Here is a 22691-nt window from a genome sequence, read left to right as displayed (position 1 = left end):
CCCGCGCGGCTAATGCGCCCTTGAGGCAGACGGCGCAGAGGGATCGCCAGCAGCAGACCTGCTGCTGCTGCTGCTGCTGCTGCGGCTGCTGCTGCTGCTGCTGCTGCTGCTGCTGCGACCTTCAGAGAGGCGACGGCAGAAGCGGCGGTGGCAGCGGCGGCAGCTGCAGATGGGGACTCTTGCTGCTGCAGCAGCTGCTGCAGCTGCTGCAGCAGCTGCTGCAGCTGCTGCAGCAGCTAGTGGAACTGCTGCGGCAGCGAGTGCAGCTGCTGCTGCTGCTGCTGCTGCTGCTGCAGCAGGACGCGCGGAGTGTCTCAGGCGGCCTCGGGGGTCTTGTGTTAAATTGGTTTTCTTTTTTGTTTCGTTTTGTTTCAATCTTTTTTAATGTTGAGGTGTATGTACACCTCGGGCGTTGCCTAGAGACACGCGAACCGGCTTCAGGCTGCCTCTCAGCCTGCATGCATGCATGCATGCATCCCTGCATGCATGCATGCATCCCTGCATGCATGCATGCATCCCTGCATGCATGCATGCATGCATCCCTGCATGCATGCATCCCTGCGTGCATGCACGCGCTTCTGCATGCATCCACACAGTTCTGAGTGCATGCGTTTCTGCATGCACGCATCCCTGCCTGCATGCATGCGCTCCTGCGTGCATGCGCTCCTGCATGCATGCGCTCCTGCATGCATGCATGCGTCTCTGCATGCATGCGTCTCTGCATGCATGCATGCATGCGCTCATTCACGCATGCATGCGTTTCCGCATGCGGGCGTCACTGCATGCATGCGCTTCTGCATGCATGCATTCCAACCTGCGTGCATGCGCTCCTGCATGCATGCAAATCTACTTGCATGCATGCACTTGTGCATGCATGCGCTTGTCTATGCATGCGTTTCTGCATGTATGCATGCATTTGTGCGTGCATGCGTTTCTGCATGCATGCATGAACTGCTGCATGCATGCGTTTCTGCATGCATGCATCCTCACCTGAATTCCTGCGTTTCTGCATGCTTGGGGCTTTGCATGCATGCGATTCTGCATGCAAGGATCCCTACCTGCATGCATGCGCTCTGCATTCAAGCTGTTCTGCCTGCATGCATGCGTTTCTGCATGCATGCGTTTGTGCCTGCATGCATGCGTGTCTGCATGCATGCATCCGTGTCTGCATGCGTGCATGCGTTTCTGAATGCATGCACCCTTGTCTGCATGCATGCATGCGTTTCTGCATGCATACGTCCGTGTGTGCATGCATTCTGCATGCATGCATCCCTGCATGCATGCATGCGTTTCTGCGTGCATGCATCCCTGCATGCATGCATCCCTGCATGCATGCATGCGTTTCTGCATGCATGCATGCATCTGTCTTTACTGTTTGCTGCTGATCCGCGTAGGAACTTTCTCTCAGTGGGGCCCTCTGGCGCTGCAGAGGCGCCGCCGGCCCGAAGCCCCAAAATTGGCCCGAGGCGCTTATCTGGGCTTCGCCTTCTGCATGCATGCATGCAGACGCATGCATGCACGCATGCATGCATGCAGACGCATGCATGCATGCATGCATGCATGCATGCAGACGCATGCATGCACGCAGGCGCATGCAAGCGCGCATGCGCGCCCCCGGATATGCATGCGTGCGTGCATGCGCTTCTCCCTGCATGCACGCATGCGTGCATGCGCCTCTCCCTGCATGCATGCACGGGACAGTAGACTGCTCGACGTGGAGAGTTAGCTCGTCGCTGTGTGCAGCGAGGAGGCTCCCTGGAGTTAGGGGCTAAACCCTGGGCCTTAAACCCTAAACCCTAAACCCTAAACCCTTTTTGCAGCAGATGCTGCCGCAGTTGCCCTGTGGGGGCGCTGGAGTTTTGGTTAGGGTTTCAGGGTTTGCTGCCGAGGGTTTAGGGTTTGGAGCTTGCTAGGCAGTTGACGCAAGGCTTTGGAGGCTCGGGGTTTAGGGTTTAGGGTTTAGGGTTTAGGGTTTGCGGTGTGGGGAGCTTTGGCTCTTCGGGTGTACGTACACCGCAGCTCTGTCGCCTCATTTTTTTTCAAAGCCAGGCGCATGCAACTGCTGTTATTTTTTCAATTTGTTTTAATTAGTTTTCGATTAATTATTTAATTATTTAATTATTTAATTAATTGATTAATTAGTAGTCTATTTTGCAATTGGCAGCCGCTGAGGCTCGCTGGGAGGCAATTGGCAAACCCTAAAAGAGAGTTTTGGAGAGGCAGTTGCACTGGAGAACGCAAACCCCTGAGTCGAAAGCCTCTGCGGGGAACTAGGGTTTAGGGTTTAGGGTTTAGGGTTTAGGGTTTGGGGGCTTAAAAGGTCACCTACAAGGCGACACCGCTGCCGACACAGCTCGAGGAAAGCCGCAGGTCGAGCAAACCCTAAACCCTAAACCCTAGTTCCCCTTTACAGCCACTATGATGTAAAGACTGGCATTCAACTGGCCACTCGGGGCTGAGGGTTTAGGGTTTAGGGTTTAGGGTTTAGGGTTTAGAGCCGCTGGTCAGCGGCAGCGGCGACTGAGAGCAACTGGCTCAGCCTGGGGGTTTAGAGGCTTTGAGGGTTTGCGGCTGTGCGTATTTGTTGGCTTTTTGGTAGCACCAGCAAGGGTTTAGGGTTTAGGGTTTAGGGTTTAGGGTTTAGGGTTTAGAGCTTAGGGCTTGGGGTTTCTTCACTCGAGGCCTCTGGCGAGTCGCCTCTCGGCTGCCTCGGCGAGCCGGAGTTCGCCTCCTCCAACTTGAGGGAATTTAAAAATTAATTTAATTTAATTTAATTTAATTTAATTTAATTTAATTATTTAAATTTAATTTAATGTTTCTTTTTGCTGCTTCTCGCCCGCTTTCCTGAGCCTCCAAACCCTAGCGCAGCAGCAGCAGCAGCAGCAGCAGCAGCAGCAGCAGGGGGGGCCCCCAGCCAAACCCTCAAACTAGCAGCAGGGGGCCCCTGGGGCCCCCGGGGGCCCCCAGCTGTACCCTAATTGAGGTGTTTATGCTGCAGCATTGGCCTTAAGCTGCGGAGCTGAGAGCAGCAGCAGCAGCAGCAGCAGCTGCTGTTTCTGCTGCTGCTGCTGCTGCGAAGAGTGCTGCTGCTGCTGCTTCCGCTGCTGCAGCGCAGGAGGCTTCTGCAGCTGCAGATTGAAGCTGTAGCTGCAGCAGAACCAACGCCGGCAGCAGCAGCAGCAGCAGCAGCAGCACAAGCAATGCGGGCCACACAAACCGCTGCTGCTGCAGCAGCACTGGCAGCAGAAGCCTCCGGCCGCAGCAGCAGCAGCAGCAGCAGCAGCAAGAGGCATGAGTGCCCCATATGCTTCGAGTGTTTTTCTCTAGACGACGAGCTGCGTCCTAAAGTCCTATCTTGCGGTGAGGGTTTAGGGTTTAGGGTTTAGGGTTTAGGGTTTAGGGTTTGTGGCTGGGACTTAAGGGTTTGGGATTTGGGCTTTAGGGTTTAGGGTTTAGGGTGTAGGATTTGCTGAGCAAAGCGCCAGCTGCTGCGAGCAATCAGCATTAGGGTTTAGGGTTTAGGGTTTAGGGTTTAGGGTTTAGGGTTTAGGGTTTGCGTGTGTCTGCAGGCCACACCTTGTGCTGCAGTTGCGTCTGTAGACTCATTGACTCCGACGCAGCAGCAGCTAACCCTTTGCTGCCGCTGCTGCTGGAGGTTGCTGCTGCCAGGCGGCGCGTGCAAGAGCTGCAGCAGCAGCAGCAGGAGCAGCAGCAGCAGCAGCAGCAGCAGCAGCAAACCGAAGGCTTACTCTCAGCAGCAGCTGCTGGTGCTGCACTTGCGGGCATAACTTCACCGTGGGGCGCCTTTGGCACAGCAGCATCTGTTGCATTCAGCCAAGCAGCAGCAGCAGCAGCAGCAGCAGAAGCAGCAGCAGCAGAGCAGCAAAGGCTGCGCTCGCTGCTCTCCTCGAGCCTTCTTGCTGCTGCTGTCCGCTGCCCTTGCTGCCGCTGCTGGGGCCGCGTAGCAGCAGAAAATTTGGCGCTGCTGCAGTCTGCAGAAGAGGTGAGACTCGCGCTGCCAGCAGCAGCAGCAGCATCAGCAGCAGCAGCTGCTGCTGCTGCTGCTGCTCTGACTGCAGCAGCAGCAAGTCCGTTGCAGCAGCAGCAGCAGCAACTGCGCTGCTGCTGCGGCGGCAGGTGCTTGTCGAACTGCAGCAGCAGCCAATGCAGCAGCTCACGTCGCTGCTGCTGCAGCTGCGGCTATTGTTTGTCCTGCTGCTGCTGCTGCTGCTGCTGCTGCTGCTGCTCTTTTTCGGGCCTTCGCTGCTTTGGCTGCTTTCCAGCGTGCTGCTGCTGCCGTTGCTGCTGATCGTTTCCACCGCTGCTGCTGCTGCTGTCGCTGCTGCTGTTGCTGAGCCTTTCTACTGCTGCTGCTGTCGCTGCTGCTGTTGCTGAGCGTTTCTGCTGCTGCTGCTGCCGCTGCTGCTGCTGCTGCTGCTGACTTCTGCTGCTTCTGCGTCTGCTGCGCTGCTTGCGGCCCTCATTTTGCTGCCGCTTTTGTTGTTCAGGAGGAGCAACACCGTAGGCGTCGTCTTGAGCAGCAGCAGCAGCAGCAGCAGCAGCAGCAGCAACAGCAGCAGCAGCAGCTCCAGCTGGAGCAGCAGCGCCGAAGAGACCTTAAAAGGCGGCCCCGAGAAGCAGAAGAGACAGACAACCAGCAGCAAACGTGGGCCCCTCTACCCTCCTGCAGCAGCAGCAGCAGCAGCAGCAGCAGCAGCGCCTGCTGCAGCAGATGCGGCGAATGTGTAGCTGCACTTGTCTTCATCTAGTGGCGTTTTCCTTCTGCTGCTGCTGCTGCTGCTGCTGCTGCTGCTTTCTGCTGCTGCTGCTGCTGCTGTTGCTGCAGGATGTGCGAAGTCCACCCGTGGCAACCGGTCGTCGCCTTATGCGGTTCGTAGTGCTGCTGCCTGCAGGATGTGCGAAGTCCACCCGTGGCAACCGGTCGTCGCCTTATGCGGTTCGTAGTGCTGCTGCTGCAGCAGCAGCTGCAGCAGCAGCTGTTGCTGCAGCAGCAGCTGCTGCTGCTGTTTCTGTTGTCTCTGGCGCTGTTTCTGCTGCTGCAACTGCTTGCATGCATACTCGCTGCATCTGATGCTGCAGACTGCTGCTGCTGCTGCTGTGTCGCTGCTGCTGCTGCTGCAGTTGCTGCAGCAGCAGCGGCTGCTTTCTTCTGCTCTTCAAATTTTATGCCTGCATCCATGCGAGCGACTTTTGCTGCTGACATCAGCTTTGCTGCTGCTGTGTCTGTTGCTGCTGCTGCTACTGCTGCTGCTGCTGACCTTGCGTTTGCCGAAGGCCCCTGCCTGAAATTCCTGCTCGCTGCTGCTGCTGTGTCTGTTGCTGCTGCTGCTGCTGCTGCTGCAGTGCCGTGCAGCACACTGGTTTGCGGCTGCTGCGTTGCCAGCGAAAGGGAGCCCCACTTTTTCCACTCGAGGATTGCGGTGTACAGACACTCTGCAGAAGCTGCTGCGCTGCTGCAGCAGCGAGCAGCAGCAGCAGCAGCAGCGCTGCAGGAAGCCCAGCAGCAGCTGGAGGACCACCGCAGCAGCAGAACGAGGCAGCTCGAGGTGCGTGCAAGCTGCTGCTGCTGCTGCTGCTGCTGCTGCTGCTGCCGTTGCTGCTTCTGGCTAGCCTCTAGTCGCCCCTTGTGCTGCTGACTTGCTGCTTGCGAGGCGCTGTTGACTTGCTGCTGCAGTGCTGCTGCTGCTGCTTGCTGCGTTTTCTTGCCATTGGAGCTGTGCTGCTGTAGCTGCTTTGCTGCAGCGGCTGCTGCAGCTGCTGCTGCTGCTCCTGCGCCTGCTCCTGCTGCGGCGCGATCCTGCTACTCTAGCCTTGTGTGCTGTTGCTGCTGAGCCACCGAGCCACTAGTTCACGAACCCTTCTGCTGCTGCCGCTGCTGCTGCTGCTGCTGCTGCTGCTGCTGCTGCTGCTTGTTTGCTGCAGCTGCTGGAGGCGCGGAGCCGGCTTGTCTTCGTCACAGCTTCTCGTTTGTTAGAAGACATCCGCAACACAGCGCAGGCCCTCATACAGAGAAAGAGTGTCAGTTTGCTGCTGCTGCTGCTGCTGCTGCTGCTGCTGCTGCTGCTGCTGCTGCTAATTCAGCGAGAGCGTCTGAACTGCATGGGCCGCAGCTGCAACTGCAGCAGCAAATGCCATATTTTTGGGTTTTGTTGCTGCAGCAGCAGTTCCTGGGCGAAGTGATGAGTTGCTTCTTCGAGCAGCAGCAAGCGCTGCAGCAAGAAGGCAGGGAAATAGAGGGTTTGCTGCAGGCAGCTGCAGCAGCAACGCAGCAGCTGCAGAAGCAGCAAGCAGCAGCAGCAGCGCTCATCCAGGCCGAGGAAGCTGCTGCGCATGCGGAGCGGCAGCGGCAGCAGCCGAAGCAAAAGAAGGCTCTTTGCACGAGCAGCAGCAGCAGCAGCAGCAGCAACAGCTGGGAGGAGCAGCAGCTGCGCATTGAAGTTGCTGCTGCAGCAGACGACAGCGCAGCGCCGCCCCGGCAAACAGCTGCTGCTTTTGCTGCTCTGCTTCCTCCAATCGCAGCAGCAGAAGACCTGCTGCAGCACATCGACAGGATCCGCAGCAAAGCGCAGCAGCAGCAGCAGCAGCTGCTGAAGTCCTTCTTTGAGACTGCCGGCAGTCGTTCGCAGCAGCAGCAGGAGGCGCAGCAACTGCAGCAACACAGCAGCAACTGCAGCAGCACGAGCAGCAGCAGCAGCGCCACAGCTTCACTAGCAGCAGCTGCTGCTGAGGAGGAACCTGCAGTTCGGGCCTCAGCACAGGGAGGCGCTCAAGCAGCGGGTGGCCCAGCAGCAGCAGCAGCAACAGCAGCAGCAGCAGCAGCAGCAGCAGCAGCAGCTCCTGCAGCAGCGCAGCCGCGCTACTTCGTGCTGCCAGCAGCAGTTGACCTCCTGGGCTCTTTGCTGCTGCCGGAAATTCGGGTGAGGGAGGAGCTTTACGCAACAGCAGGGGGGACGGATGCTCCTGCTGCAGTTGCTGCTGTGCATGCAACAGCAGCAGCAGCAGCAGCAGCAGCAACAGCAGCAGCAGCAGCTGCCGCTGCTGCTTCGCCTGCCCCAGAGAACCCTGGACATTCGGCGTCTCCTCCTTCCGCCACGATGCCTGCTGCTGCTGCTGCTTCTGTTGCAGCAGCAGGAGCAGCAGCAACAGCAGCAGCAGGCCTATGCAGCAGGTTCGAAAGACGTTTAGCTGCCCCTGACGCTGCAGCAGCAGCAGCAGCAGCAGCAGCACCCGCTGCTGCTGCCAGGTCTGCACTGGGCGCAGCTGCTGGTTTCCAGGGCGGCTGGGAGCAGCATCTGCAGCAGCAGCAACCGTCACCTTGTCCGCCTAATCAGCAGCAGCTGCAGCCGCAGCAGCAGCAGCAGCAGCAGGGGCAGCAAAATCAGCAGCCGCAGCAGCAGACCGCAGGCGAATACGCTGCTGCAGTCCCAAGACTGCGACTGGCTGGACTGCAGCAAGGTGGTGCTGCTTCTCAAGAAATGCTGCAGCAGCAGCAGCAGCCACAGCAACAGCAGCTGTCACAGCAAGAGGTGCAGCAGCAGCAACAGCAGCTGCAGCAGCAGCAACAGCAGCAGCAGGAGCAGCTGGCGCAGCAGCAGCAATTGCAACAGCAAAAGCGGGAGGAAGACCAGCAAGAAGCTCGACAGGTTTATTCACCTGTGAGCCATCTGCAGCAGCAGCAACTGCAGCAGCAGCATCAGCAGCAACTGCAGCAGCAACAGCAGCGACAACAGCAGCAGCAGCACGACCAAGTAGACTTTGCGAGTAGCACCTCCAACACTCCCTTTCAGACCCCGTCGACCTCCCCGTTGCAGTCGCCTCGTTGTGTCGGCAGCAGCAGCAACAGCAGCAGCAGCAGCAGCAGCAGCAGCAGCAGCAGCAGCAGCAATCCGTTTGTTGCTTGTTTTCGGGTTCGCGGCAGCTGCGGGTCTAAAAGGACTACCGTAAGAAGCCCTTCACGTGTACATACACCACGAGGCCCCAATCCTCGCGGCAGTGCTGCAGCAGCAGCAGCAGCAACCAGCAGCAACAGGAGCCAGCCAGGCAGCAGCAGCAGCAGCAGCAGCAGCAGCAGCGACAGCAGCCCCGAAGCCTTCGTAAACCGAAGGCCCCCTTCACCAGAGGAAGATGACTCAGAAGCAGTTTGGTAAAGAGCAGGCCAGCCTGGCCGCGGAGGCTGTGCATCAGCAGCAGCAGCAGCAGCAGCAGCAGCTGCAGCAGCAGCAGCAGCAGCAGAACTGGCAGCAGATTTTTTTGTGTCCTTGTTGCTGCTGCTGCTGCATCCTCTAGAAGGCCCCTGAGCCAAGCGCAGCAATGGCAGATATTGGGCTTCAGGGTGTACAGACAGCGGCTAGCCCGTGCTTCGGCCGCAGCAGCAGCAGCAACCACAGCAGCAGCAGCAGCAGCTGCTGCAGCAGCAGCAGCAGCAGCAGCCCTCAAGCCCCTGCGTACAGCGTCGAGGGAGAACACGTAGCACAGAGTCGCATTTGTCTTTACTTTGGAAGTTTTTGACATGACCTTTTCTGTTTGATGCAGTTATGTGGCAGCTAGCTAGCTGTAGCTAGCTGTGGCTAGCTGTAGCTAGCTGTGGCTAGCTGTGAGTTAGCTGTAAGCCACTAGAGCTCGCTGCGGTTGCCTAGCTAGCCGTAGATGGCTGTAGTTAGCTGCAGCTAGCTGCAGCTAGCTGCAGCTAGCTGTGGCTAGCCGCAGGTGGCTGTAGGTAGCAGCAGTTATCTGCAGCTAGCTGCGGGTAGCTGTTGCTAGCTGTAGCTAGCTGTGGCTGGCTGTAGCTAGCTGTAGCTAGCTGTAGCTGGCTGTAGCTAGCTGTAGCTAGCTGTAGCTAGTTGTGGCTAGCTGTAGCTAGCTGTAGCTAGCTGTAGCTAGCTGTGGCTAGCTGTGGCTAGCTGTGGCTAGCTGTAGCTAGCTGTGGCTAGCTGTGGCTGGCTGTAGCTAGCTGTAGCTAGCTGTAGCTAGTTGGCTGCAGCTGGCTTGCTGCGGGAGTAGGCACTTGCTGCTTAGCCGCAGCAGCAGCAGCAGCAGCAACAAGGCTAGCGATAGTTGCGGAAATAGCAGCTGCTGCTCCAGCAGCAGAAGCAGCAGCTTCTTCAGCAGCAGCAGCAGCAGCAGCAGCAGCAGCAGCTGCGGGCAGCTGGCTGAAGACAGAGAGGGGGCTGCCAGCGCTGAATTGGTTCTTTTTCTGAAAATTAAAAATAATAAAAATAAATAAATTAAAAAAGAAAAGATTTAATGCATTAAAGTTGGAAGATCGCTGGGGAGCAGCAGCTGTACGTACACCCCAACCACCACCCACCGCTGCTGCGGTGGGGCCCCCCCGTGTCTGCTGCGGGGGGCCCCCAGCAGCAAATAAAAGAGTTTTTGGCATTTAAACCCTTTAATAAATCGAATTTAAAGTTTTTTATTCAAAAAGTAATTAAAAACGCAGCCAGAAAGACCCCAGTTCGCCCCCTGAACGCCTGCTGCATGCGCCGCCGCCGGTGCCGACGAAGAGGGTTTAGGGTTTAGGGTTTAGGGTTTAGGGTTTTGAAACTGCAAAAGCCGCAGGCCACGGACTCACACCTGCCTGTGGGGCTGTGCGGCTGCATTTGGGCGTCTCGCGCACCCAACACAACCCCAAACCCCAAACCCCAAACCCTAAACCCTAAACACTAAACCCTAAACCCTAAACCCTAAACACTCGCTCCTCAGCAGCAGCAACCATGGCAGACATTCGAAGTTTTTTTGCCCCCGAAGGCCTCGTGGCTAGCCAGGGGAAGGGCATCAGCAGCAGCAAGAGCAGCAAGAGCAGCAAGAGCAGCAGCACGAAGAGCAGCAGCAGCAGCAGCAGCAGCAGCAGCACGAGCAAACCCGCCGCTCCGAAGGCCCCAAAAAAGGCAGCAGCAGCAGAACAGCTGCAGAATAAGAAGAAGACAGCAGCAGCAGCAGCAACAGCAGCAGCAGCAGCAAAGAAAGGCCGTCGCGCCTCCGACGCCCCTCAGCAGCGAGGCCGGGGGAAGCGGGCGCGCAGCAGCAGCAGCAGCAGCAGCAGCAGCGGAAGCAGCAGCAGCGAGGAAGAGAGTGAAGCCACCGTGGTGCAGAGCAGCAGCAGCAGCAGCAGCAGCAGCAGCAGCGATGAGGAGGAGACATTCAGCCCCCCCAAAGCCTCCCAACCTCGCAAGTACGTTCCTGTCGCTCCCTCAAATGCGCTGCTGCTGCTGCTGCTGCTGCTGCTGCTGCTGCTGCTGCTGAGTTTGCTGCTTCGAGTTTTGCTGCTGATGCAGAACGGGGCGGCTGCGCCGCGTGGTGCTGTCGGACAGCGAAGAGGAGAGTTCAGCTGCGGAGGACGCCAAGAGGAGCAGCAGCAGCAAAGAGCAGCAGCAGCAGCAGCAGCAGCAGCAGCAGCAGCAGCAGCAGCAGCAGAAGCAGTCTAAGAAGACCGGCACTCGCTGCGTGGTTTTGGAGCCCGGAGAAACTGACAGCGACGAAGAGACAAAGAAGAGCAGCAGCAAAGTTCCCGCGGTGACCCTGGACAGGTTTCTTAAACCTGCTGCTGCTGCTGCTGCTGGAAGCAGCAAGCAGCAGCAGCAGCAGCAGCAGCAGCAGCAGCAGCAGCAGCAGCGGAGTAAGCCGCAGAGGGTCGAGGTCGACGTCGACTCCTTCTTTGCTGCTGCTGTCAGCAAGGAAATGCGGAAACCCAAAAAGCCGTTTCCTGCTGCTTCTGCTGCTGCTGCTGCTGCTGCTGCTGCTGCTGCTGACGCTGAGGCAAAGGGGGAGGCAGCAGAGGAAGCAGCAGCAGAAACAGCAGCAGCAGCAGCAGCAAATGCTGGCAGCGAGCCCGCAGCTATGAGCGTCGACAACGACCCACACTCAGCCAAACAAGAAGGTAAAAGTGGGGTTTAGGGTTTAGGGTTTAGGGTTTAGGGTTTAGGTTTTAGGGTTTAGATTGAATGTAGGGTTCAGCTACAGCAGGCTCTGTGACTCAAGTGAAGGTGCGTCAAGCGGCCTAGGGTTTAGAGTTAAGGGTTTAGGGTTTAGGATTTAGGGTTTAGGGTTTAGCGGTAAGGGATTAGGGTTTAGGGTTTAGGGTTTAGGGTTTAGGGTTTGTGCTCTCAGTTGAAGGCTCTCCCACTTCCGCTGCAAAGAAACGCAAACTGCCGTTTGCTGCTGAGGGCAGCAAACCTGCTGCTGCTGCTGCTGCTGCAGCAGCAGCAGCCACCCAGAAGTCCCCCAAAAAAGTTAAAACCAAACCCAGCAGCAGCAGCAGCAGCAGCGGAAGCAGCAGCAGCAGCAGCAGCAGCAGCAGCAGCAGCAGCACACTGTGCGGAAAGAAGGTTGTGCTGACAGGAGTGCTGCAGCAAATGAGTCGAGAAGAAGCTGTAGAAAAAATTCTAGAGAAAGGCGGCTCCGTCACTACGGCGGTACCCTAAACCCTAAACCCTAAACCCTAAACCCTAAACCCTAAACCCTCATTCCTAAATTGGAAGCGAAAGCCTCTATTCGTGCTACGTCTTTCTGTGGGTCCCTTGTAGCTGAAGCGGCTTTGTTTGTCTTGAGGGTTTGAGGTTTGGGCTTCGGGGTTTAGGGTTTAGGGTTTAGGGTTTAGGGTTTAGGGTTTAGGGTTTAGGGTTTAGGCCCTGGAATTCGGGTGTCTGGGGTTTATCGCGGGGACTTCAGCCCTGCACGGAAGACCGCTGCGCCGTGCAGGCTACGCATGGCCTTCAAGACTCAGCTTGCAGTGGTCAGCTTAGGGTTTAGGGTTTAGGGTTTAGGGTTTAGGGTTTAGGGTTTAGGGTTTAGGGTTTGCGGTTTAGGGTTTAGGGTTTAGGGTTTAGGGTTTAGGGTTTAGGGTTTAGGGTTTAGGGTTTAGGGTTTTGTACGGTTTAGGCTTTCGGGTTTAGGGTTTAGGGTTTAGGGTTTAGGGTTTAGGGTTTAGGGTTTAGGGTTTAGGGTTTTGTTGAATTGGGGCTGGCGTTCTCGGTTTGCCCCGCTTCAAGGTGCTCTAGGGTTTAGGGTTTAGGGTTTAGGGTTTAGGGTTTAGGGTTTAATTTAGGGTTTAGGGTTTAGGGTTTAGGGTTTAGGGTTTAGGGTTTAGGGTTTAGGGTTTAGGGTTTAGGTTTAGGGTTTAGGGTTTAGGGTTTAGGGTTTAGGGTTTAGGGTTTAGGGTTTAGGGTTTAGGGTTTGGGGCGCAGGTCTCCGGGCGCACGGACTTGCTGGTGGTGGGCTCTGTCTTGGAAGACGGAAGGCCTGTGGAGATGGGGGCGAAGTTTAGGAAAGCAGCAGAGCAGCAGCAAAAGGGGGGCCACATTAGAATAGTAAAAGAGTTGGAGTTTTTGGAAATGTTGGGAGTTGCTGCTGCTGCTGCTGCTGCTGCTGCAGCAGCAGCAGCAGCAGCAGCGCCTGCGCCCCACGCCGCTGCTGCTGCTGCGCAAGCGGCAGCTTCGGGCGCTCCAGCGAAGCCAAGAGCCCCCTTCCCCGCTGCAGCGCGGGCCCCAGCAGCAGCAGCAGCAGCAGCAGCAGCAGCAGCAGCAGCAGCAGCAGCAGCAGCAGCGCCTGCAGCAGCAACAGCAGCAGCAGGAGACCAGCGGTCCACTTTGTGGGTCGAAAAGTACAGACCCCAAACCCCCAACGAGTTTCTCGGAAATGAGGGGCCTTTTAAGTTGCTGCTGGAGTGGCTGCGGGACTGGCGGGACGTTTGCATTCGAGGCAAACCCTAAACCCTAAACCCTAAACCCTAAACCCTAAACCCTAAGTTCTAGCGGCACCAGGGGTCGTCTTCTGTGGGCTCTCCTTTGGGCGGTTTCTGCGGAGCCAGCTTGCCTGCAGTCTCGTGGCTTTGCAAACCGGACTAGGGTTTAGGGTTTATTGTTTAGGGTTTAGGGTTTAGGGTTTAGGGTTTAGGGTTTGGCGTGCGTTGCCAGCCCTAAACCCTGAAAAAGGGTTTTGCGTCCCTCTCTTTGGCGTAGCTCTTGCCTGCTGCTGGGGCCTTTATTTATATTCTTTTTTAATTTAATTTTATTTTTTATTTTTTATTTTTTATTTTTAATTTTCTTTTTTGTTTTTTTTCAATTAGGCAAAACCAAAGAAAATCCAAAACCCAGATTCACCCCGGGCGCCTTCTCCGCGGGCATGTTCCCAGTGCGCAAACCCTAAACCCTAAACCCTAAACCCTAAACCCTAAACCCTAATTCCCAGGAGCCCATCCGCAAGCCCAGTCCCAAATCCCACTTCCCTTTTGCTCATTAAGCTTTCTTGCTGCTGCTGCTGCTGCTCTCGCTGCTGCTGCTGTGTCTTCGCTGCTGCTGCTGCTGCTGTGTCTTTGCCTTTGCTGCTGCTGCTCTCGCTGCTGCTGCTGCGCTTCCGCTTTTGCTGCTGCTGCTCCCGCTTTCGCTGCTGCTGCTTCCCCTCTTGCTGCTGCTGCTGCTGCTGCTGCTGCTGCTGCTGCTGCAGCCGACGCTGAACATGAATGCGCGGGCCTGTTTGCTGAGCGGGCCCCCAGGAATAGGAAAGACAACAGCAGCAGCAGTAGCAGCAAAGCAGCAGCAGCTTTTGCTGCTGGAGTTTAATGCTTCCGACACAAGAAATAAAGCCAACATTGAAGGTGCTGCTGCTGCTTTTATTTCACTTTATTTTGTTTCATTTTATTTTATTTTATTTTATTTATTTTATTTTATTTTATTTTATTTTATTTTATTTATTTTATTTACTTTATTTTATTTTATTTTCTTTTTGGCTTCTTTTTGATTTCTTTTTATTTTCCTTTTGGTTTCTTTTTATTTTTTGGAGTCTTTTTTTGTCTCTGTTGTTTTTCTTTTTTTTATTTTTTGATTTCTTTTTTGATTTATTTTTCAAGTCCTTTTTGTCTCTTTTGTTTCCTTTGGAGTCCTTTTTGTCTCCTTTTGCTTTTTAAATTCTTTTTTCTTTTTTCCTTTTTCTTTTTTATTTTTCTTTTTTTTTCTTTTCAAAGTTTTTTCTTTTTTGCTTTTCCTCACGAAGGAACTCTTTCTTTTCGTCTTTTCTGTCTTTTTTGTCTTCTTTTTGTCTTTTTTGAAACTCATTTTTGTCTCTTTTTAATTTTCTTTTTTTGTTTTTTTGTTTTTTTTAATCTCCTTTTATCTTCTTTTTGTCTGCCTTTGGTTTCCTTTTTATGTCTCTTTTGTCTTCTTTTAAAGTCCTTTTTGTCTCCTTTCAAAACTCCTTTTTTTGTCCATTTTAATTCCCTTTCTGCCTCCTTTTTGTTCCTTCTTCTATCACCCCAAACCCCAAACCCTAAACCCTAAACCCTAAACCCTAAACCCTCTTGTTCTTTTTGCTGCAGACCTGGAGAGTCTGGTGACAGGCGGCGTAACTGTGAATTTCTTCCAGCTGGCCAAGAGCAGCAAGCCCGCCTCCCCCGCAGCAGCAGCAGCAGCAGCACCAGCAGCAGCAGCAGCAGCAGCAGCAGCAGCAGCAGCAGCAGCAGGACAGGGCAAACTCCCGTGTCTGCTGCTGGATGAAGTGGATGGACTCAGCGGCGGAGACCGCGGAGGCTCTCAGGCCATTTTGAAGCTGCTGGACAGCACCCGCATTCCCATTATTTGCGTCTGCAACGACAGAATGAGCTCCAAGGCAAACCCTAAACCCTAAACCCTAAACCCTAAACCCTAAACCCTAAGCCCCAGGCCCCAAACCCTCGGGCGCGCCGTCCCCCCCCAGACGCGCTCAACACCGCACACCGATAGCGTCGAACGCTCCGCGTTTTAAGCACGTAGTTTAGGGTTTGGAATTCGCGGTTTAGGGTTTAGGGTTTAGGGTTTAGGGTTTAGGGTTTAGGGTTTAGGGTTTAGGGTTTCAGCGGCAGAGCAGGCCCGATGGGCTTCGCTCTCAGCAGCAGACCAGCTCTCGGCCGTGGAACTCAAGCGGCCTTCAGGCTCCACAGCTGAGGGTCTAGGGTTTAGGGTTTAGGATCTAGGGTTTAGGGTTTAGGGTTTAGGGTTTAGGGTTTGGGGCTGCAGGTGCGGACGCTGGCAACCCGCTGCTTAGACCTGCGGTTCGAGCGGCCAACAGCAGCAGCTTTGAAGCAGCGCATGCAGCAAATAGCGCGGGCCGAGGGTTTGGAGGTTTCGGAAGAAACCCTCGCGAAGATCGCCGAAGTTTCAGGCAAGGGTTTAGGGTTTAGGGTTTAGGGTTTAGGGTTTAGGGTTTAGGGTTTAGGGGTTGGGGGCACGCCACGCGTGGGACGCGCTTGACAGAAGACGATCTTGTGGTTCCGCGTTCTTGAGCTGTGAGGTCTCGAAGGGTTTAGGGCTTAGGGTTAAGGGTTTAGGGTTTAGGGTTTAGGGTTTAGGGTTTGCTGCTCAGGAGGGGACATGCGCCAGTGTGTGGGCCAGCTGCAGCTGCTTGCTGCTGAAATGCGCCATCAGCAGCAAATCAATAAAGGGACTCCTTCTGCTGCTAAAGACACACAAGTAACCCTAAACTCTAAACCCTAAACCCTAAACCCTAAACCCTTTTTTGTGTCTGCTGCTAAACGCACCTGCTTTCTTTGACCGCCCCATGCATATTTCGGGTGTACGTGCACCTTCGGGGTGTACATGCAGCTCTGGGGTGTACGCGCAGCTTTCAGGTGTACATGCAGCTTTCGGGTGTACATGCAACTCTACAGCTGTGGGGTGTATGTACAGCTCTGGGGTGTATGTACAGCTCTGGGGTGTATGTACAGCTCTCGGGTGTATGTACAGCTGTGGGGTATACGTACAGCTCTGTGGGGTGTACGTACAGCTGTGGGGTGTACATGCAGGCGTGGGGTGTACATGCAGCTGTGGGGTGTACATGCAGGTGTGGGGTGTATGTACAGCTGTGGGGTGTACGTACAGGTGACCCTGGGGCCTTTCGACTGCTGCAAACTGCTGCTGGACTCTCGAACTGGAAAGGGTTTGAGTTTGTCGGAAAAGTTGGATTTGTTTTTCGTCGATTACGACATGATTCCCCTGCTCATTCATGTCCGCGAGGGTTTAGGGTTTAGGGTTTAGGGTTTAGGGTTTAGGGTTTAGGGTTTAGGGTTTGGGGTTTAGGGTTTGGGGCTCAGCAACGCTGACTCTCCAGAAAGAAAAGGGTGTGGGCTATTTCAGTTGCTGAGCGCGGGTCACTTCCAACGCCCAGCCTGCAGTCCTCAGGGTTTAGGGTTTAGGGTTTAGGGTTTAGGGTTTAGGGTTTGGAGTCCCGCTGCATCTGTGCACAGGAGAACTACCTAGCCGCCATATCCCACGGGGTGCAGCAGCGGGGGGGCCCCCCGGGGACCCCCCCCAAGTTGACCCCGGGGGGCCCCCGGGGGCCCCCCAAGGAAGCCAGCAAGGGGGGCCCCCCGGGGGGCCCCCATGGGGGCCCCCAGGGGGGCCCCTCTGCTGAGCTGGAGGGCCTCACGAGTTGTGCACGAGCTGCTCGTGCACTTTGCCAAGCCGACGTCGCCAACGCAATTTTGCGCTCCGTAAGCAGCAGCTTTGCATGCATGCATGCATGCATGCATGCATGCATGCATGCATGCATGCATCCATACATGCCATACATGCACTCATGCATGCATGCATGCATTCATGCATGCATGCATGCGCATGCATGCACATGCATGCGCGTGCATGCGCGTTTGTGGGGCGGCGCCGGGTGTACGTACACCGCACGCGCCTTGGGGGCTGGGGTGTACGTACACCTGAGCGCTGAGACTGTGTGGGGCCCCGCAGGCTCAAGACTGGTCCCTTCTTCCCACCTTGGGGGCCTTTTGCTGCGTCGAAGTTCCTGCTGCAGTCAGTCTAATCCAAACCAACACTTTGCTGCTGCTCCTCTGGGGGCCCCGGGGCCCCCAGCAGCACTTTGCTGCTGCTCCTCTGGGGGCCCCGGGGGCCCCCAGCAGCACCTTGCTGCTGCTCCCCTGGGGGCCCAGGGGCCCCCAGCAGCACTTTGCTGCTGCTTCGCGGGGGGCCCCAGGGGCCCCCTGGCCTTTGGGGGCTCCTGGGGGCCCCGGGGGCCCCCACCTGCCTAGCTGGGGCCCCCATGGGAGCCTTGAGGGGCCCCAACGGAGGCAGAGGGGCCTCTGGGGGCCCCAAAGGGCCTCCAGGGGCCCCCAGGGGCCCCCGGGGGCCCCCCTAAGTCCTTTTGGGGGCCCCCAGGGGCCCCCAAGGACTTCGGGGGGCCTTCACGGAGGTTTTGGGGGCCCCCAAGGAGCCAGTTAAGCGTGGGGCCCTTAGGGGCCCCCTGGGGCCCCTTAAAGTGGCTTTTGGGGGCCCCCAGGGAGGCTGTGGCGGACCCTAAGGGCCTTTGGGGGCCCCTGGGGGCCCCGGGGGCCCCCGCGAGGAGTGCTGCTGCAGCTAATTGAGGGTTTATTATCTTTTTAGTTTTTTTATTTTTTGTCTTTTTGTTTTTAATTTTTTTTCAGGTTCACAAAGTAAACGGCTTTATTCCTCGCGTGAACTTCCCGTCTTGGCTGGGCCGCAACAGGTGATGAGGGTTTAGGGTTTAGGGTTTAGGGTTTAGGGTTTGGGGTTTAGGGTTTAGGGTTTAGGGTTTGGCCGCAGGCGGTGGCGCCGCTGGCCCACGAAGGAGACGCGCAAGAGACAGTCAAGAGGCTGGGGGTTTACGGCCTCAGGCGCGAGCACTTAGTGGACCACATGCAGAGTCTAATGTTGAAGAAGCAGGTGCCCTAAACCCTAAACCCTAAACCCTAAACCCTAAACCCTAAGCCCTAGGCGCTAGAGTCTGTGGCCCCAGCGCCGGGGGGAGAGCCCCAGCATGTACACGCATGCCTGCTGGACCCCAGACGCCCCGGCGACTGCTGCTGCTGCTGCCGCTGCTGCTGCTGCTGCTGCTGCTGCTGCTGCTGCTGCTGCTGCTGCTGCTGCTGCTGCTGCTGCAGGTGCGGCTGTACGACTCTGTGGAAAGCAAATCGAAAGCTGCCTTCACGAGGCTTTGCGCCTCTCTGCAGCAGCAGGTGGACATACACCCCACGAGGGTCCGCTCCTCTCCGCAGTCCCTCAAACAGGTGCTCTAGGGTTTAGGGTTTAGGGTTTAGGGTTTAGGGTTTGGGGCTTTTGAAGCTCTACAGGACAGCCAAGCAGCCGACCCGCGAGGCCTCCCAGCAGCAAATAAAGCTCACCAGAAAAGTCCCTGTCTATACACCCCATCTTGCCCCTGAGCTGCCTATACACCCCAGCTTCTTGCTGAGGTGTCTGTACACCCGAGCTTGCTGCTGAGGTGTCTGTACACCTGAGCTTGTTGCTGAGCTGCCTATACACCCCAGCTTCTTGCTGAGCTGCCTATACACTCCAGCTTGTTGCTGAGGTGTCTGTACACCCGAGCTTGTTGCTGAGGTGTCTGTACACCCGAGCTTGCTGCTGAGGTGTCTGTACACCCGAGCTTGTTGCTGAGGTGTCTGTACACCCGAGCTTGTTGCTGAGGTGTCTGCGCAGGTCCTGGAGGGAGAAGAGACTTTTATTTCTTCTGAAGAAACTTCGTCGGAGACAGAAGGAGAAAGTCAAATAATTAAAAAGAAAATAAACAACTCCCGCGCCCAAAGGGGCAGGGCTGGGGGGGCCCCCCGCGGCGCGGGGGGCCCCAGAGGGGGGGCCCCCAGAGGGGGGGCCCCCAAGGGGGGGGCCCCCAAGGGGGCCCCCAGAGGGGGGGCCCCCCGGGGCCGAGGGGGCGGGGGCAAGCGAGGAAAGCCCCAGGCAGATTGAGGGCTGGGGTGTACGTACACCTCAGCAGCTGAGGTGTACGTACACCTCAGCTGCTGCGGTGTACGTACACCGCAGCTGCTGGGGTGTACGTGCAGCTCGGGGTTGAAAGTGTGGGGTTTGGCTTGGCACGGCTGGTCCTCCTTTAGCTGCTTTCGCCCGAATTTGCTGCTGCTGCTGCTGCTGCTGCTGCTGCTGCTGCTGCTGCTGCGGGCCGGGGGTCCCCCAGGCTGGGGTGTACGTACACCCCAGGGGGCCCCCTACGCAGTCGTGTAGAGACTAGCCGCCTAGTAAACCCTTTTCTGCAGCGCTGCCTCTACCAAACCCTAAACCCTAAACCCTAATTTTTTGCAGGGGCGCAAATCCCACTAAAGGTTTAGGAACTGCAGCGCTGGCTGCTCGAGTTCAAAACCCTAATTATACTCTAAACCCTAAATTATACTCTAAACCCTAAACCCTCGTCCCGAGACGCTGAACCCTAAACCCTCGGGTGAAAGGGTTTTACTCTCCGGTAAGTCGCTGAAGGTCAAGGCCATTACATGAGCCTAGGTTTTAGAGTTTAGGGTTTAGGGTTTAGGGTTTAGGGTTAGCGTTTGGGTTGTTTTGTGGTGTGTAGGGTTTAGGGTTTAGGGTTAGTGTGTGGGCTGCGACGAGGTGTACATACACCTCAGACAAAGAAATGGAAATCAAAAACAAATTAAATCAAAGCCAACAATTAAAGAATTTTATAAAAGACAAATGGGGCCCTGGGGGCCCCCGAGGGGCCCCCCTTGCCAATTTGCAGCAGTTGTCTCTAAACCCTTTTTTGTTGTTTTTCACAATTTAGTTTTTTGTTTTTATTCAATTAATTATATCGTTATTGAGCTCAAAGGGCCCCCGTGTCAGTTGCTGAATAGAGGGGCCCCCCTTCTCTAAACCCTAAACCCTAAACCCTAAACCCTAATCCCCGCAGTAAAGATAAGGCTCAATCTCCTCGTTGGCATCTCTCCGCCATCTTCGTCGAGAAGACGTCCTTATCCCATTCGGGGGTTTAGGGTTTCCTTCGTTTGGGCCTTCTCTCCAGGGTTTAGGGTTTAGGGTTTAGGGTTTAGGGTTTAGGGTTTAGGGTTTAGGGTTTGCAGCCGCAATGCTGCACGGCCGCGCACTGCAGTTTGCTGCTGGGCTTTCCGTTTTTGGGGCTTCGGCTTATTTGGGCTTTAAATACAAAATGCGCAACGCGCCCCCAGTGCAGCAAAAGCCCCTGCCCACAGGTCAGCTAGCTAGCTAGCTAGCTAGCTAGCTAGCTAGCCAGCAGGCTAGGTAGCCAGCTAGCTACGTAGATGGCTAGCTAGCTAGGTAGCTGGCTGGCTAGCCATCTACGTAGCTAGCTAGCCAGCCAGCTAGCTACGTAGATGGTTAGCTAGCTATCTAGCCAGCTGGGTGGATGCTAGCTAGCTAGCTGGGTAGATGGCTAGCTAGCTAGCTGGGTAGATGGCTAGCTAGCTAGCTAGCTAGGTAGCTAGGTAGCTAGCTAGGTAAGTGGCTGCCTGGCTAGCTAGCCAGCTTGGTAGATAGCTAGCCAGATAGCTAGTTGGCCACGTAGCTAGCTAGCTAGCCAGGTAGCTAGCTATCCACCTAGCTAGCTAGCTAGCTAGCTAGCTAGCTAGCTAGCCAGCTAGATCGATGTCTGGCTAGCGAGCTGACTTGGTGGCTGCTTAGTTAGCTAGCTAGCTTGCTGGCCGGCTAGCTAGGTAGCTAGCTAGCAGGTTAGCTAGCTAAGGCATCCAGCAGAGATTTGGCCAGCTAGCATTTGTTCTGTAGAGGAGGCCCGTAGCTGGCTAGCTGCTTGCTGCTCGCCCCTAGCTAGCTAGCTAGCTAGCTAGCTACCTAGCTAGCTAGCTAGCTAGCTAGCTAGCTACCTAGTTAGCTAGCTAGCTAGCTAGGTAGGTAGATAGATAGATGGAGAGCTAGCTAGTTATTCAGCTAGCTAGCTAGGCGGCTAGATAGCTAGTTAGCTAGCCAGCTAGCAAGTTAGCTAGCTAGATAGCTACATAGATAACTTGCTAGCTAGCTAGCCGGCAGGCCTACTCGCTTAGGGTTTAGGGTTTAGGGTTTAGGGTTTAGGGTTTGTTGTTTTCAGAGGCCGAAAGACGGCGAATATTCAACTTGAAGGCTGAGACGTGGGACAGTCATGTATTCTTTCAAGAAGCCGTTAGTCCTAAACCCTAAACCCTAAACCCTAAACCCTAAGGTCTCACACTCTCTAGTTCCTTTCCCTTCTCCGTTTCTCTCCTCTGGTGCATAAGTTCAGGGTTTAGGGTTTGAGGAGTGTGAGATGGAGCCACAACGGATTGCTCTGCTTCTAGGGTTTAGGGTTTAGGGTTTAGGGTTTAGGGTTTAGGGTTTGCTGTGTGCTGTGTGGGGTGCAGTTGATGCGTCTGGGGAAACTGCGGAAGGAGTTGGTGCAGCAGGCGGAAGGAAATGTCTTAGAAGTAGCAGCAGGTGTTTCTAAACCCTAAACCCTAAACCCTAATTGTTCCAGTTGCACCCAAAGCCAAGCAGCAAACCCTAAACCCTAAACCCTAAACCCTAAACCCTTTTCTGCTTTGTCTTTAGGCACCGGCCGTAACTTTCGCTTCTATGACAAGAAGAAGGTGAAAAGCCTCACGGTAAGCTCCTCGGCCCTGCCTAGGGTTTAGGGCCTCGGGTTTAGGGTTTAGGGTTTAGGGTTTAGGGTTTAGGGTTTAGGGTTTGTGGTGCAGGTCACGGACTTCTCCAGTGGGATGCTGGAGCAGGCGAAGGCGAAGGAGGGTGAGTTGGGGTGTACAGACACCTCAGCAGCACCGACGCTGAAGTTCCTAGGGTTTAGGGTTTAGGGTTTAGGGTTTAGGGTTTGTGTGCTGTCACGGAGACTCTGCTGCAAATAAAACACTTAAAAGGGGTTTTTGTTTATTTGAAATAAAAGAAATTAAATCGAGTATCCTTTCTTCATTATTTACTACTGGTATTTGTCATTTCATTTATTTGTTTATTATTTGTTTATTTGCTTATTTATTATTTAATTATTTATTCATTTACTTATTCATCCTTTATTTATTTGTTATTTGTTTATTTATTATTTATCTTTTTTTCATTTATTTATTATTTATTAATTTATTATTTACTAATTTACTATTTATTTATTTATTTATTATTTACCTATTTGTTTATTATTTATTTATTTACTATTTATTTATTTATTTTTATTTATTTATTATTTATTTATTTTATTTTTTATTTATTTTTTATTTATTTTTTATTTAATTAAATTAGGAGAGTTGGATGGAGTGCCCTGCGTTTTCCGGCTGGCGAATTCTTGCAAACTTCCAGACCCTCCCGAGAGCTACAGCTGCATAGTGGAGACTTTCGGTGCTTCAAACCCTAAACCCTAAACCCTAAACCCTAAACCCTAAACCCTAAACCCTACTCCCTAAACCCTAAACCCTAGGGGCCCTCAGAGACGCTAGGGGCCCTAAACCCTAGAGGCTCCAAACCCTAGGCCCTCCTGCGGTGAAACCGGCTCCCGGCGCCCTTCACAAACCGAGGGGGGTCAAGGGTTTAGGGTTTAGGGTTTAGGGTTTAGGGTTTAGGGTTTGCTGCAGGCATTTGCTCCTACGAAGACCCCGTAAAGACCCTTAAGGAGCTGCGGCGGGTGCTGCAGAAGGTGAGGGTTTAATTATTAAAAAAAGAAATTAAAAAATAAATAAATGCAATTCAATTAAATTGCATGCAAGTTGGAGTAAAAGAAACAAATAAATAAATAAATAAATGCAATTCAATTAAATTGCATGCAAGTTGGAGTAAAAGAAACAAATAAATAAATAAATAAATGAAATTCAATTAAATTGCATGCAAGTTGGAGTAAAAGAAACAAATAAATAAATAAATGCAATTCAATTAAATTGCATGCAAGTTGGAGTAAAAGAAACAAATAAATAAATAAATAAATGCAATTCAATA

General features: G+C 54.4%; 5 protein-coding genes across 5 annotated transcripts; 4 read left to right on the top strand and 1 right to left on the bottom strand.

Annotated features, from left to right (window-relative positions):
- Positions 1–3200: 3200 nt before the first annotated feature.
- ENH_00033860 (hypothetical protein) lies at positions 3201–4749 on the top strand (the record flags this gene model as incomplete). The annotated part of the gene is made up of 3 exons (XM_013580313.1): positions 3201–3360; positions 3570–4137; positions 4509–4749. The coding sequence occupies 3 exons, from the start codon at positions 3201–3203 to the stop codon at positions 4747–4749; spliced, it is 969 nt and encodes a 322-aa protein (XP_013435767.1).
- A 1115-nt stretch (positions 4750–5864) lies between these two features.
- On the bottom strand, positions 5865–6026 carry ENH_00033850 (hypothetical protein, conserved; the record flags this gene model as incomplete). Its single annotated transcript, XM_013580312.1, has 1 exon — positions 5865–6026. One exon carries the CDS (start codon positions 6024–6026, stop codon positions 5865–5867), a length of 162 nt encoding a protein of 53 aa, XP_013435766.1.
- Positions 6027–6149: 123 nt separating this feature from the next.
- Positions 6150–8168, top strand: ENH_00033840 (hypothetical protein, conserved; the record flags this gene model as incomplete). Its single annotated transcript, XM_013580311.1, has 1 exon — positions 6150–8168. The coding sequence occupies one exon, from the start codon at positions 6150–6152 to the stop codon at positions 8166–8168; it is 2019 nt and encodes a 672-aa protein (XP_013435765.1).
- Positions 8169–9734: 1566 nt separating this feature from the next.
- On the top strand, positions 9735–12728 carry ENH_00033830 (replication factor c subunit, putative; the record flags this gene model as incomplete). The annotated part of the gene is made up of 5 exons (XM_013580310.1): positions 9735–10192; positions 10296–10897; positions 11128–11432; positions 11639–11752; positions 12204–12728. The coding sequence occupies 5 exons, from the start codon at positions 9735–9737 to the stop codon at positions 12726–12728; spliced, it is 2004 nt and encodes a 667-aa protein (XP_013435764.1).
- Positions 12729–15971: 3243 nt separating this feature from the next.
- Positions 15972–17026, top strand: ENH_00033820 (methyltransferase domain-containing protein, putative; the record flags this gene model as incomplete). The annotated part of the gene is made up of 2 exons (XM_013580309.1): positions 15972–15992; positions 16232–17026. The coding sequence occupies 2 exons, from the start codon at positions 15972–15974 to the stop codon at positions 17024–17026; spliced, it is 816 nt and encodes a 271-aa protein (XP_013435763.1).
- Between the last annotated feature and the right edge of the window lie 5665 nt (positions 17027–22691).

The sequence above is a fragment of the Eimeria necatrix genome, genomic scaffold (assembly GCF_000499385.1).
Source record: "Eimeria necatrix Houghton genomic scaffold, Enh_scaff247, whole genome shotgun sequence".
NCBI classification, from domain to species: domain Eukaryota; phylum Apicomplexa; class Conoidasida; order Eucoccidiorida; family Eimeriidae; genus Eimeria; species Eimeria necatrix.
The sequence above is the reverse complement of the archived record's forward strand: the minus strand, read 5'-3'. Positions and strand labels throughout refer to the sequence as shown.